This window comes from Ylistrum balloti, unplaced genomic scaffold, assembly GCF_031769215.1.
Source record: "Ylistrum balloti isolate Yb309-2 unplaced genomic scaffold, AGI_CSIRO_Ybal_v1 Utg369590, whole genome shotgun sequence".
Taxonomy (NCBI): domain Eukaryota; kingdom Metazoa; phylum Mollusca; class Bivalvia; order Pectinida; family Pectinidae; genus Ylistrum; species Ylistrum balloti.
The window spans coordinates 1,047,515-1,062,000 of NW_026781876.1; the positions used below are offsets into that span (position 1 = coordinate 1,047,515).

Here is a 14,486-nt window from a genome sequence, read left to right on the forward strand (position 1 = left end):
TCTGACTGATGTGGTGTGTGTCTTGTCCCAACATCTGACTGATGTGGTGTGTGTGTTGTCCCAGCATCTGACTGATGTAATGTGTATGTTGTCCCAGCATCTGACTGATGTAATGTGTATGTTGTCCCAGCATCTGACTGATGTGTTGTGTGTGTTGTCCCAGCATCCGACTGATGTGGTGTGTGTGTTGTCCCAGCATCTGACTGATGTGGTGTGTGTGTTGTCCCAGCATCTGACTGATGTAATGTGTATGTTGTCCCAGCATCTGACTGATGTGGTGTGTGTGTTGTCCCAACATCTGACTGATGTGGTGTGTGTGTTGTCCCAACATCTGACTGATGTGGTGTGTGTGTTGTCCCAACATCTGACTGATGTGTTGTGTGTGTTGTCCCAACATCTGACTGATGTGGTGTGTGTGTTGTCCCAGCATCTGACTGATGTGGTGTGTGTGTTGTCCCAACATCTGACTGATGTGGTGTGTGTGTTGTCCCAACATCTGACTGATGTGGTGTGTGTGTTGTCCCAACATCTGACTGTTGTGGTGTGTGTGTTGTCCCAGCATCTGACTGATGTGGTGTGTGTGTTGTCCCAGCATCTGACTGATGTGGTGTGTGTGTTGTCCCAGCATCTGACTGATGTGGTGTGTGTGTTGTCCCAGCATCCGACTGATGTGGTGTGTGTGTTGTCCCAGCATCTGACTGATGTGGTGTGTGTGTTGTCCCAACATCTGACTGATGTGGTGTGTGTGTTGTCCCAGCATGTGGTGTGTGTGTTGTCCCAGCATCTGACTGATGTGGTGTGTGTGTTGTCCCAGCATCTGACTGATGTGGTGTGTGTGTTGTCCCAACATCTGACTGATATGGTGTGTGTGTGTTGTCCCAACATCTGACTGATGTGTTGTGTGTGTTGTCCCAACATCTGACTGATGTGGTGTGTGTGTTGTCCCAGCATCTGACTGATATGGTGTGTGTGTGTGTTGTCCCAGCATCCGACTGATGTGGTGTGTGTGTTGTCCCAGCATCTTACTGATGTGGTATCAACGTTGTGCACAGAATTGAAGAAAAGTGTTGCTGCCAATGTTATGTTTGAGACCAAAGTCATGAAATCTGAAATATTTGTGGTAACATACCTAGCAGTGCCTCCAGGCTGTATTTCCTGTACTGGAGACAAGGCTTTAACAAACTCTGGTGGAGTTGTCTTGATTGTGGTGATATACTTCTCCTCCAGTAGACGGGCTTCCTCTGTGTCTGTAAGTAAAATACAAATCACGTCAGACACAAAACCCAATATTTCTCATCCGCATCTGCACACAATTTTGATGTAGAAAATTTCAATTATTGTGAGAAATTTGTCAAGTCAGACACAAAACCCAATATTTCTCATCAGCATCTGCACACAATTATGATGTAGAAAATTTCAATTATCATGAGAAATTTGTAAAATAAAGTCAAATAGTCAAAAACTGATATTCTCTATTGATAGAAAATTCCTCTCTTTAAAATAATTTCTTCATCATGATACGTTTTGTTTGGTTTTTATTTTGTTATTCTTTGCTTGCCTGTCAGGTAGATCTGCAACATGCCGTGTCATCCATGCACAATTCGTTCTTCAATCAGTCATCAGAAATCATGCTCTTTTTTTTTGTTTTTGTTCCAAGGGACATAACTCCAAATTCACACCATGCATACTTTCAATCAGGGAAAGACAACTCCTGGTCAGAAACTTAGCTTAATTCAAAGCTCATTGTGTTAGTTTGCATACTTTATCAAAATTAAGACTAAAAACACAGAAACAGATGATCTTAACCTTGGCAACCTGAAATAAAAAACTAGCAGATCAAAACCTTATAATTTATATTTACATGTGACCTTGAATTCAAAGGATTAAATTCAAAATCACATGTTTTCTACATGGCTCAACCCTTTCTTCTCATGCATGTGTCAACCAGATTGGAATCCTTAATCACATTCATTGGAAAAGAGGGGTGTTCATGAAGTTATCTATTAAACAACATCTCCATATTTTAGTACAGTAAAGCACATTTGTGGTTGTGTTTTCAAGCCAAAGCACACATCCACAAAGTTACCGTAAATCTTTTACACAAGCTCAGACTTTCAAATTTCTTTGGATTTTTAATTATGAATATTCATTTCTTTAAAAAGATCTCATTTCTCAAAACATTTTCTTGCATAAGTCAAGATTTATGGTTTTAACTGGAAAAAAAAAAGAACAGACATCATTAGCACATCCTCAGGACAAATCTACACAAATGGTGGAGTTAGAAAATAAAACTAACTTTAAAATTCTTTTAATATTCTACCTAGAATACAGCCATGCATGTCTCAGAACTCTAACAAGCATTTAACAATAAACACACAAGTATAACAGGTCCGTAGTATCCGATCCATGCCGTCCATTCTTTGCATGCCTCCAGGTTTGTCATCGCTGAAAAACACTCTTTAAAAACATGGTCATGCAAACAACACACACTTTTCCTTATTGGAAATGTATCCAATATTTTTTTTCTTTTTTCTTTTTTATTTTTCTTCTCCAATTCAGATAATATTTTTAATTTTTTTTTATTTCTTAAAATTTCTAAATTAAAAACTTTGTTCAGATCACCAAAAGCCATTTGACCAGAGAAAGTCATCTTATCTACAAACATCTACACAAAACTCTTAAATGATCAAAACAGACAATGCAACTTTTGCCTACCTGTCATCCAGATATAGAAAAAGTCATTCATGCGGTTGTACATCATTTGTTGAACTTGTCATGCAGAACAGTTGTTAAATCTCAACTCATGCCTAGAGTTTGTCGCTTATGTCATCTGCCTAAAATAACTTGTCACTGAATATGTCATGCCATCTGATTGGTCAATGCTCTGTCAGCTGACTTACCTTGGACATAGAGTTCTGCAGAGCATTCAGTAGTGCCAGCGACATTCTTGATGCGACAGGTGATTAGACCGCTGTCCTCAGGGCGAGCCTCGCGGATCGTCAGAATTGTCTTGGTGCTTGTACGCTCAATCTGTAAAGTATTTTTTTAGTGAAATTCACTCAAATGAGTCAACTTATCAATACAACACAGAATCTCACTCTGCCTGATAATGTCTTAAGATGCTCTACACATCTAATGACTCAACAAGAGATATAAATGGCATTTATCAACCCTAACACATCACTAACCTTGTAGTTGGTGGAGTCACGACATTTATCAACCCTAACACATCAGTAACCTTGTAGTTGGTGGAGTCACGACATTTATCAACCCTAACACAACACTAACCTTGTAGTTGGTGGAGTCTTGTAGGACCTGAAGACTGTTCCTCAACCAGGTGATAGTCGGTTCTGGTGTGCCGCTGTATTCAGCTTCAAATGTGGCAGGGCTTCCCTCCACCACAAGTGTGTTGGAGATTGGTTTGGTGAAGCTTGGGGGCGTGTCCTTCTGGGCAGGGACTGGAGCCTCTGCTTCACTCTCTAAAGCATGTACCTTCAGAGTGGCAGAACATGTCACCTCTCCAGCCTTGTTACGTGCAACACAACGGTAGTTACCAGTGTCTTCTGGGAAGGCTTCCAGAATACTGAGGCTGTGAGTGCCATCTGGTGTTGATTCCATGCGGAAGTATTTGGACGGTTTGATAAGTACATTGTTTCTGTACCATGTCACGTTTGGTGCTGCAATGAATAAATGTCATTAAACAGATGAAACATTACATAAGGATACACTAATTGTTTACAATGTATCCTCGGACTTATACATACATACAAGACATGTATCAACCTGAATTGAGAAAAAATAAGGGTCGAAAATGTAACATCCAAATGTTTCAAACATCAAAATAAAAGGTTGAAAAAAAGTCTGGCGAGATTGAGACCAAATCCTAGTTTTCCGATAGGTACAGTTTCACTTTTGATAAGTACACACAATGCACAGCCACAAAGACTTACGTGGAGACCCTGTGATTCTTGAAGTGAAGGTGACTGGTTCACCCTCGTCAACCTCCAGGTTTTGTGGCGCCTCAGTTACCACTGGTGGCTCAACTGGAGCTTCCACTTGCTTCTGTTCCTCTGCCTCTGGTGCCTTGACAGGAACTGTGGGGAGATCAGTCATGACATTTATAAACGATGATACTTTAAGTCTGTAAGTTGCTAAGATTTTCTTAGATATGAAGATGCATGTATTTCAGACTTCTGTCCATAAATGGAAACAACAAGGAACTTTATCTTTGCACTTCTAATTCAGATAAATATTTCGTCTAATACTTAAAATTGTATCATAAAAATATCATGTAAATTTCAGAAGATTTATTCATCAAATTTTCCCGAAAATCCATAATGATAAAATAACAAGAGCCAAATGAGCTAATCTGGATAAATAGATCTCACTTTCTACGTTCAGCCTAGCAGTGCAAGTTGCTTTCCCAACAGTGTTGATGGCTACACAATCATACTGGCCAATATCTTCTGGAGTAACCTCGTAGATAACCATAGTGAAGTTGTTGTCCTCCTCTATGAACTTCCAGCGTGGACTCTCCGACAGAGTCTTTCCATCCTGTAGATCATAAAATACGAGACATTAGAGAAAGGATCTTCGATGTTCAGCCCCCTTTTTTCATTTGCATCTCTATCAATTCATTTCAAGATCTCTTTTCCACTTTTACAAAAATAAATCCTCCTGAGGTTTTTTACAATATATTATCCGTTTGAAACATTGTGATTATCCAATCAAATGTTGGCATCCGATATGAATTTTTTCAATCCAAAAAACAGATCATATATCAGATTTGTATCATTAGAGAAAGTTTTCATTCCAAATCAAAACTTGCTCTCTGATCATACTCTCTTAGATATAACACATTATGATAAATCCTACAACAACATACTACATTTCTACAAATTAGAAATACATATTTCCTAATAAGGAGTTGTGGTATATGTAAGAAATGTTTACCTTCTGCCAGTGGATTTTGGGTTTGGGGCGTCCGGAGACCTGGCAATCAAATGTTGCAGGTTCACCCTCAACAACGTTACTATCACGAATCAGACTGCGGAACTCTGGGGGTATGTCACGCTCTGGTGATTCCTCTTCTGTAATACAAATCATTGATAATGTCATCTTGAGATTTAAGAAATATAAAAATCAATATTTTCAACCATATATATCTTACATACATATTTTCATAGCAATTTATAGATCTATGAAAGAAACCAAATTCAAATTACGCAGTCTATACGCAGTAATTTTTCTCTCGAATATTTTATGAAAGGATCATACATTAAGAAAGAATCTAGGTCTCCTTCTTCAAGGGGATCACTGCATATTTTACCGGTTGATGGCCCTAATGACCTTTTATGTGTTGACGGGCTGTTAAGAATGCAATGATAATAACAATATTCTTCAAGGGATTATAAAAACAATATCTGCATTTACAAATTACAACGACAGACTTTTTTTTCAAATTATTGATTTTTACTCACCAATAACGGTCATCTTCGCCTTACACTGGACGGTGCCGTACATGTTGTAAGCCTTTACCATGTACATACCAGTGTCTTCTGGGAAGACTTCTGGGATAAACAATGTGCTCACTGTTTCCGTAACAGAAATCTGAAGCGAAAAATCAAAGGACATGGTTAGATATGAAATAGAAAATATGTGTTTGACATTTTCAAAATTTACAACTTGAAAAAAGTTGGCAAATCACAATTATTGCAAAGTTACCTGAAAGTCATGTGATGGTTTGATCTCGAAGCTGTCTCTGTACCAAGATATAATCGGTGGTGGGTAGCCCTTGAAGTGTACCTCAAGTCTGTAACGAAGTGAAATAACTACATTAAAATCAATTACTAAAGAAGAATCACGTGATCATCTCATACATTTCAAAGGGAGGTAAGCAGAGATTGATTTTTATTTTATAAACTTACGTTATTGGGTTGCCTTCAGTGACTCTGACAGGACGTAGAGGTTTCGTGAATACAGGTGGTTCACGACGCTCCAGGATAATCTGGGATTCAGATATTTTGCTCTCGTCAGGGGCACCCTGTTCGGGGATGACTGGCACCATGCGGGCCTTTTGGATGTCAACCTGAATTTCTGGACGGTCAGCTCTGACCACTCGGGCAGGCAATTCACGCATCGTGGGTTTGGACTGAACAGACAAATACAGCTGTTCTGCATTCATCACCTCTTTCTCTTGTCTCATCACTACACGTTTCTCAGCAGCTGTAATGTCAAAAGTTTATGTCAATAAAGCTCATTTCCAAACTACTCTTGCCAGGTCAAAGGTCCTTTGTCAGTAAAGGTCACATCTAATCTTCTATGGGTCAAGTTGAAAGAAATTTCAAGTCTACTACCACATAAATGATATAAGAAACAAAGGGAGATAAATCACAAACAAAAGAATAAATGTACAAAAAAGTGTTTCAAAAGACATGTATTCCATTCATGTGAAATATTGAGAGGGGCTAAACTTATTTAGAAATCAAAAACAATATTCACAGTAAAATATATTAAAACAAACATGATATCCAGCAGCAGGTTCGGAATCAGGTCATATATAACAGTACCAATATACCTGTCATTTTCTAGCATGATCATAATGAGGGGAAATGTAGATTCAAATTAGAGAACATCAGCTCGTTTTACTCATGGTGAATTTTAATTGGCTAAATGATATTGTGAAAAGCTACAGTTTGAGACATTAAAGTAAAACAAATGAAATAAAGCAAAAATTTTCTTTTCGCTTCAAAAGTGAATGATGGGGGAGGGAGGTTGTTTGTAAAGATGTAGACAAGTACTGATACAGAAGGAAATGTTTAAAGTCACCAATGTCATTTTCAGGAAGAATCAGCATGCACTCCGTGTTTTTCTTAATCTCACCTCTCTCGATCTGCTTGAGTTCGATAGTGGTAGCCTTAGGCCTTTCCATGGCTGAAACGAGCTCAACTGAGCGCATTTCAATTTTACGTCTGCGCTCAAGTTCAATTTCTAGTTCTCCTGTGAAATGGGGAAGAAATGGGATTTGCAAAGATTAGAAAAAAAGCGTGACAAGAGCCAAATTACCTCCCTTTCATGACATGTTAATTAGCCCATTACCATCAAACCACACATGTGAGCAATTGTAATCATACCATTAGCAGGACACACTGTGCATAAAAAATACTCTTCTTTTTCACATTCAAAATTTCCTCTTTTTTTTATCTCTCTTTTTCTTGACGAATACAACGTATTATAATACATCAAATTTTAATTAAATGAAAATAATTAAACTTTTTCATCTTTGCTTTTTCACTCCTTTATTTTTTGCCTTCATTTGACAATACTGATATATTTAATATTAAGCCATTCAGTTTTGAAAACAGAAGATTTTTTATCAATATATGTAAATTGGTAAGCATTTTGAAATTCTTTCCACACTGTGTCCTAGCATAACAGCTCTAAATTCTACTAAAAGATTTACTACAGATTCCAAATTAAATGTTAAAACTTCCACCCTGACAGAAATAAGACAATCACATCTAAATCAACAAACCATGATGAAAAATGATTTCTAATGATTGAAATGAATTCTATGAATATTCAAATTTAAGTAAATGAAATAATTAATTACAAAATTTTATAGTCAAGACTGAAAAAGATAAGAAATATTTAGTATGATACAAATACAAAGATTATGGATGAATGATGAAAATTGCCAGAAGTTAGTGCAGAATTCCATATCACCTAAGAATTTTCTGTTTAAATAAGTTATACGATAAATCAAAACATGTTTAATTTATCTTGAATCAAACACAGCAAAAATTGGGCAGGGACACGACTCATAAGTCTTGGGAACTCTGGAGTTAATGTGACCTTCAAAACGGATATTGCTGCAGGCAAGGTCACAGAGGTCTTTTTTTGAGAATGACCTTCAAAATGTCACATGTGCTTTACGTCTTAAAAGATATTGTTGTGATAAAAATGATGTATCATTTTTGAGTTTTATAAGGAAAGAAGATTGAAAAATAACACACCCCAAAGGTAAATCAAAGTAAACAAAGATCAGAATCCATTAATTCTGGCATCAGATGCCTAATACGTTCAGATAAGAATTATCCTATTTTAGTCTGTGACAGAAGTCAGTACACAAGATGGTTCAGAGTTCAGAATCCTAGACCAGAAAAGTGATCTTCAAGAGGGCTGGGAACAACACACTAGTTGAGGTAATTTATCCTTTTTTTTGAGGTAGGAAGAGAAACACGCCAATTAAGACCAACTGTCAATCTCTTACCTGTGTAAACCTCAACCACTTCCTCCTCATATTCTGTAAATTTCCAACAGTGATTTAATAGAGTTCAAAGGGCATTCACCAGAGGGGTCAAAGGGTCAAGAAGCATTCACAAGAGACATAAAAATACTACAACCTCATTTTATAGAAAATAGAAGAATTGCTTATTAATAAAATTAGGTTGCAGTTTTTTGTATAAAAATAATATTTGATGAATATCTCTTGAAAGCAACACATTCAATTACCGGGGATGGTGAATCAGCTCAAAGTCATACATAATCAGAAAATATATGGGTGTGTGTATGTAGGGCAACACTGCAAATGTACAGGAGAGAAAAGATCCTGTCACCGGGATAGTCAGAAACAGTTTGTATGACCTCTGCAATTAACATGAAGTCAGGGTCATAAGGATGCCTAAGGTAAATTGGATAGAAAATCTCACCACAGTGGTTGATAGAATTTAGTAGAATGAGAAGTGGCCTTTGAATTAATTCCAAAATAATTCCAGGGGGCTTAATTGACTTTAATTATGTTGTCAGTGCGAAGGGAATGGAATGATGGGTAAAATGAATTGGAATATTTCTGCCTAGTTAAATCGGATACCAGGAAAAAAGGTAGTTTTCAATTATGAAAAACAATTTTTGGTTATTAGGTAAAAACTACTTAAAAACAAGTATTTTTTTTTATTTTCTGAAACAGATCTTTTGATCAAAGCAATTCAGTTAGTAATTAATCAAGAAAATAATATTTTGTAACATAACGAATATTTCTATAATTTTTTAAAAGTAAAATCATGCATCAATAATTTATTGAGCAAGATTATGACAATCTTTTTAATGATATCTAACAAAACATCTGGTTATCTAATTTAGCAAAAGTTATATGTGTTAATTCTTCAATGATAAAAGTCTTTGTGAATTTTTTCCTTTTCTACATCAATCAATTTAGTAACCAAATGAGTAGAAATTAATCTATAAATTCAACCAAGTGTTAAAGCATCAACTGACCAATACTACAAAGCAGTAAAATCAATCAGATATTTGCTTCATTTTAATTTTGTAAATAGAAGTATTTAAACACATGATGAATTGTAGTAAAATTAAGAAATCTTGCAGAAATTTGATTAATGGATAATGGTGCGGGATGGACATGATGGTATCGTCGACATGTGCAGAGGTAGTAAGAGTTATTGGACTTGGTTCTAGGTAGCATGTCACCAACTAACTTACCAACACTCTCTCCCTCTAGCTCCATCTCTGTAAAGTTAAGTTTGTTTTAACGTCCACCCAGGCATTGAACTTTAACATTTGAGGAGGGAACAATCGGGGGTGAAATCAATGGATGGTTATATAAATATTTATTGTGTCTCACAATTATCTCAAGAACATTCATGTTTTTTAAGCAAGAGAGACCATCGCCTTTACATCACCTTTCTGGAAACTAACTCAGATTTCCAAGAAATATATTCAAACTTTTTGCAGAATGTAATTCAAATACTCTCTGAGAAAATTTGGTATGCATGTTCATGAAATACTGGAGATCTACAATATATATGTGCGGATACAAAATACAGTATATACAAGGAGTATAGAACATAGAAAGCTGTGCGTAATTTCTAAGCAGAAAAACAGACAAAAATTTTACATACATGTAAAGCATGTGTAATATAGAGGATACATGTAAATACAAAGCTTAGGAGTTAAGCTAAAGAGGAAGTCATTGTCGACCAAAAAATAAAACAAGGGAAGGAAGCCGAGCTTCAAATTTCTGCTGTATATTTCATCTTGTCGGGAAGAGGTAAGCTTTACTTCAGCCCGTACCTGTTGCAAAGAATACGACAAGCTTTAAAGATATTTACAATGTGATTAGAGTTATCTACCTTTGGGTGCTTGTCGTAGGTGTGACCTCCAGTCCTCTTTTGGCATCACATGTAATGTAGTACTGGCCTCGGCCTCACCCTCAGTGTTTTTGGCCACAACACGGATTTGTCCTGCATCATACTCTCGTACACGTGGAATTTCAAGGTGGTGAATCATGCCATCGTAACGCAGTTTGAAACGTGTGCTCTGGAAGCCAGATATATTTAGGACATGTTAACTAGAACTTTTAGAAAAATGCTATATAAATACTTCCATACATGAGAACATCATATGTCAATCTGCTTAAACAATAATGCATTATCTTCAATAAGCTTGATGAGTGGGTGAATAGGGGTGGGTGGAGGGTGGTTAAAGGGGTCAACATCAGTATGTTTATAATTTCTCGACTCAAAGAAGAGTTTGTTTCTATATATAAGACAACAAAAAATCACTTTTTAGTATTCTCTGCTAATCAAATGTCATTTTATGGACACATACTACTAGCATAGTATGATGTCTGAACTGCTTTGTTTTTTACATTTTAATGTATTGTTCTGAGAACCGAACCTGTGGCAAATTAATTGTCAGAAGCAAATGAAACAAGAGGCCCATGGGCCTTAATGATCATCTGACATAAAAGATTTCAAATTTTGAACTTGAGAAGTCGAAAATGTGTTTTCAATATGGTGGCCATGACAGCCATGTTAGATTTCGGACCAACCCGAAATTAACAAACTTTGGTCAGGATCATGTCACGGTCATTTCAGGTAAGTTTCAACTCAATGACACATGTAGAACTTGAGAATAAGTTGGAAATGTTTACAACGGACGTCGTACGATTTCATAATTTACATTTCGTTAAAGTCAGAAATTACAAAAACTGGATTACATATCCACTATTTTTCTTGTTTAAGGATTCAAAGTAATTATTGCCATTATTAGTCACAAGCAGAATGAGTAAAATTTAAGCTTCCTCCACATTCAGTTTCCATTCAAATTACCAAACTGACCTTGAATGACCCAGAGTGACATGCGATATACTTACACCCATGATAACGGTTCCGTTGACCCACCAGTTGACACGGGGTCGTGGGTAACCGCTGACTTTGATCATGAACTTGGCGACCTCTCCTTCACCAGTTTCAACAGGTTCTGGTTTGAGATCAATTGAAGGTGGGAATCGCTCCCTCGGTTCATCAATAATTCTCTCTTCTAGGTACATGTTACTATAAAAAATCACTTTTAATGAGGTCGGTAGAATGTTTTAACAAAGAAATTATTACATGTATCTTGGTATATTTTCCATACAAAAATTCAAAGTATTTTACTATGGAAAATAGGAACTGGAATTTTTTAAAACTTTAAAAACTTTAAATCAAATACAAAAAATAATCAGTCTGTTGCAGTCAATTAATGTAAAAAAAAAAGTGTTTTGTAAAATGAAAACAAATGAGACTTTTAAGAAATTTTTGAAATTATAATTAGCACAACTTTCAAAGAGGTAAATGTTAATGGCAGTGTTACCTTCTCCAGTATTCCTCCATCTCTTGAAGACGCATGGCACCTTCTCCTGGAAGCTGTGTTTCCATGATGATGGACCGGCGTCCTGATAATAAAAACAGCATCATAATAAGCCTTATTTACATTTTACGCATCACTTGATAATAACTAGACATTTTTCAGACGGAGTTTATGGTGGGGGTACATATTTTATTCAAAAATAAAATATTGATGTTTGAACATATTAAGTAAGACATTCTTACCTCTACATCGGAGAACAGCAGTTGTGGTTGCCTCCCCTTGAGAGTTGCGGGCAGTACAAGAGTATTCTCCAGAATCTTCGGGGTAGGTGTATAAAATATCAAGGCAGACAAAGCCAAAATCATGCATGGGCTTGTAGCGATGACCTGGTTTGGAATAAAACAAGATTTTACATAAACTTAATAAAAAGTTTAAAAATAAAGTATTTGTGATGATTAGCAGTCTGTCGTCATCACAGTTTTTTTTATATATTCTTCATACATGTATAGATATCCTGATGATTAGATAGATATTCTATATATCATATAAAAATTCACATTTCAAAACAAATGTATTTTACATACAGTTATACAATACATTACCAGCTATTACAACTATGAGTGCATGAACCTGTATTTCTAATTTTCATTTGTCAAGTCTTGTTTAACAAGTCAAGTACAGTGAAGAAAAAAGGAGTTAAGTACAGTAGACAGTAGACAAAAGAGGAGTTAAGTACAGTAGACAAAAGAGGAGTTAATGGACCAATAATTTTATCAATCATGAAAATGATAATAGAACTCACCATGATGAAGTGGTTGTCCATCCTTAAACCACTCGATCTCCATAGTAGGATCGCCAAGTGGAAGGAGCTTACACTCAAAGTGGGCGGAGTCATTCTCCTTCAGGCCCATCAGGTTCCTTATCTGTGTCTTGAACCAGGGTTTCTTGGGTTTATGTTTGTCATAGATGTCCTCTTGAGCAGGTGCTTCACCCTCGCGGCGGATGTACTCACGCACAGCGCTATCCTGATCTTCAATTCTGTATAAATGGAAGAACTTATTTAATGTAAGATCATTTTAATTATCAAAGCACCTCTGTGACCTGAAGGAATGTAGTCAGTGTTTAGATGTTAGAAAAAAAGTAAAAAATTAATAATACAAATCACAAATCAAATGAAAAATATCAAAATAAAACTTTATAGTGCAAAAAATCACACGAAAGTGCAATACAATATATTTACATGATATATAACATCTTACTTATTACTTTATCACAGGCATTTTCTGCTGTGTTTGAAATTTCAGTGCTTATAAACATTGTACAATGTAGAATCTATAGGAAACCTGGTTCAAAAGAGGTAAATATTAGGACTGTAACAAAACATTAAAATGCAAAAGAAAAAGAATCACTCATGCAATTATATCATTAACAGTTTTCAACACATAAATGAACAAAACAAAATTAAGGAATATTTGAAATATCCAGTGTGGAAAAGCTTTCAAGGGAAATAACTCTTGAAATAAATCAGAGTAAAGAATGACAATGTTTGTCAACTACAACCATTGCAGGGAGATAACTCTGAATAGAGTCAGAAGTAAGCATGGTTGCCCACAAAAAAAAAAAAATAACTGGGAGACCACTCTGGAAAGATTTACAGTCTGCAATCAATATGGCTGTCTAAAACAACCATAAAAGGGAGATAACTCTTATAAGAGGTTAGTCTGGGAGTCAAACTGGTTGACAACATCTACAAAAGTGATAAAACTCTGGAAAGAAATCAAGATATTGAGGTAATTAAGGAACTGAAAAATGTCAAATTGGAAATAATGAATTTGAGGAGAAAATAAGAAGGTAAACGGATAAATAAATAAAGGAAGGAAACGTGACAAAAAACGGATTTTATTTCTATGCTTACAAAAAAAAAAAATTGTTTTCCCAGAAAAAATAATACATATATGTATATTTGTATTTTCAGATTCATTTTGAGGCTTTGAGGTTAGGGATGCATATCAAGGCTGCTGGCTTATAAAGGGAGAAGTAGAAAGTAGAGTTGACAGTTTGGGAGCTTTACACACTCCATGCCTTAGAGCGAACCTGACAAGAGACAACAAATCAGGGGCTCCCCCGATTACACCCAAATAATCCCTGTAGCAGAAATTCTCCGCGGCAAACACTCTGTGGAGGAAATCATATAACATTGTGTCAGCCACATTCAAAATCACTGAAAGCAAAGACATAAATCATATTGACACTGGTTCTATACGACAAGAATATTGTACTAAGAACAGGTCAATTTGAAACATCTGTTATGTGTATACTGATAAAACAGAAATTTTTGATCGACCAGATCAAAGAAGAACAAATCTGTATTGATGTTGATATTTTTATCAGGTCATGAATTTTTTATACACAGCGTTTTATCATATATACAACTGCAAAAATAAAATCCTCTGTAAAGAAATCATCACGAAAAAGAAAACATACATGCTTATATATATATATATATGTACATCGTAGTTCATGCTGTAGACATGATGAAGCTATCACAGACAGTGTGTGTGAACATGGCGCAAGTCCACTGCAGGATATAAACTGATGAAACACAGAAAAGCAGTTAACTTTGTTGAGCATGACATTTGATGGGAAAAAAGGAATTTCAATCATTCAGGCACTTCTTCTATCAGATATAGTATCATTCCAAACTAAAGGTAATCGTGGGATCAGAGTGAAGACAGGTGTCGGAGTCTTATAGACATATCCTCTAGACAAAGGCAAGATTTCTGAAGCAATTTCAAACAACAGAGGTAGATACACAAAGTGACTATGATATACCTACA

At 35.9% G+C, this 14,486-nt stretch overlaps 1 protein-coding gene across 1 annotated transcript in view; it reads right to left on the minus strand.

Moving 5' to 3' along the window:
- The window catches only part of LOC132544783 (titin-like), a gene marked incomplete at its 3' end in the record, with an annotated part of 87,391 nt that overhangs the window by 21,775 nt on the left and 51,130 nt on the right, over positions 1-14,486 (minus strand). The window contains exons 53-68 of the mRNA XM_060208432.1: positions 13,744-13,824; positions 12,452-12,687; positions 11,892-12,035; positions 11,653-11,734; positions 11,174-11,354; positions 10,149-10,335; positions 6,883-6,999; positions 5,928-6,225; positions 5,725-5,812; positions 5,481-5,610; positions 4,954-5,090; positions 4,389-4,554; positions 3,951-4,094; positions 3,289-3,677; positions 2,901-3,030; positions 1,130-1,247 (exon numbers count right to left, since the gene is read on the minus strand). Of these exons, the coding sequence (XP_060064415.1) occupies positions 1,130-1,247; positions 2,901-3,030; positions 3,289-3,677; positions 3,951-4,094; positions 4,389-4,554; positions 4,954-5,090; positions 5,481-5,610; positions 5,725-5,812; positions 5,928-6,225; positions 6,883-6,999; positions 10,149-10,335; positions 11,174-11,354; positions 11,653-11,734; positions 11,892-12,035; positions 12,452-12,687; positions 13,744-13,824 (2,628 nt within the window). The remainder of the gene's footprint in view (positions 1-1,129; positions 1,248-2,900; positions 3,031-3,288; positions 3,678-3,950; positions 4,095-4,388; positions 4,555-4,953; positions 5,091-5,480; positions 5,611-5,724; positions 5,813-5,927; positions 6,226-6,882; positions 7,000-10,148; positions 10,336-11,173; positions 11,355-11,652; positions 11,735-11,891; positions 12,036-12,451; positions 12,688-13,743; positions 13,825-14,486) is intronic.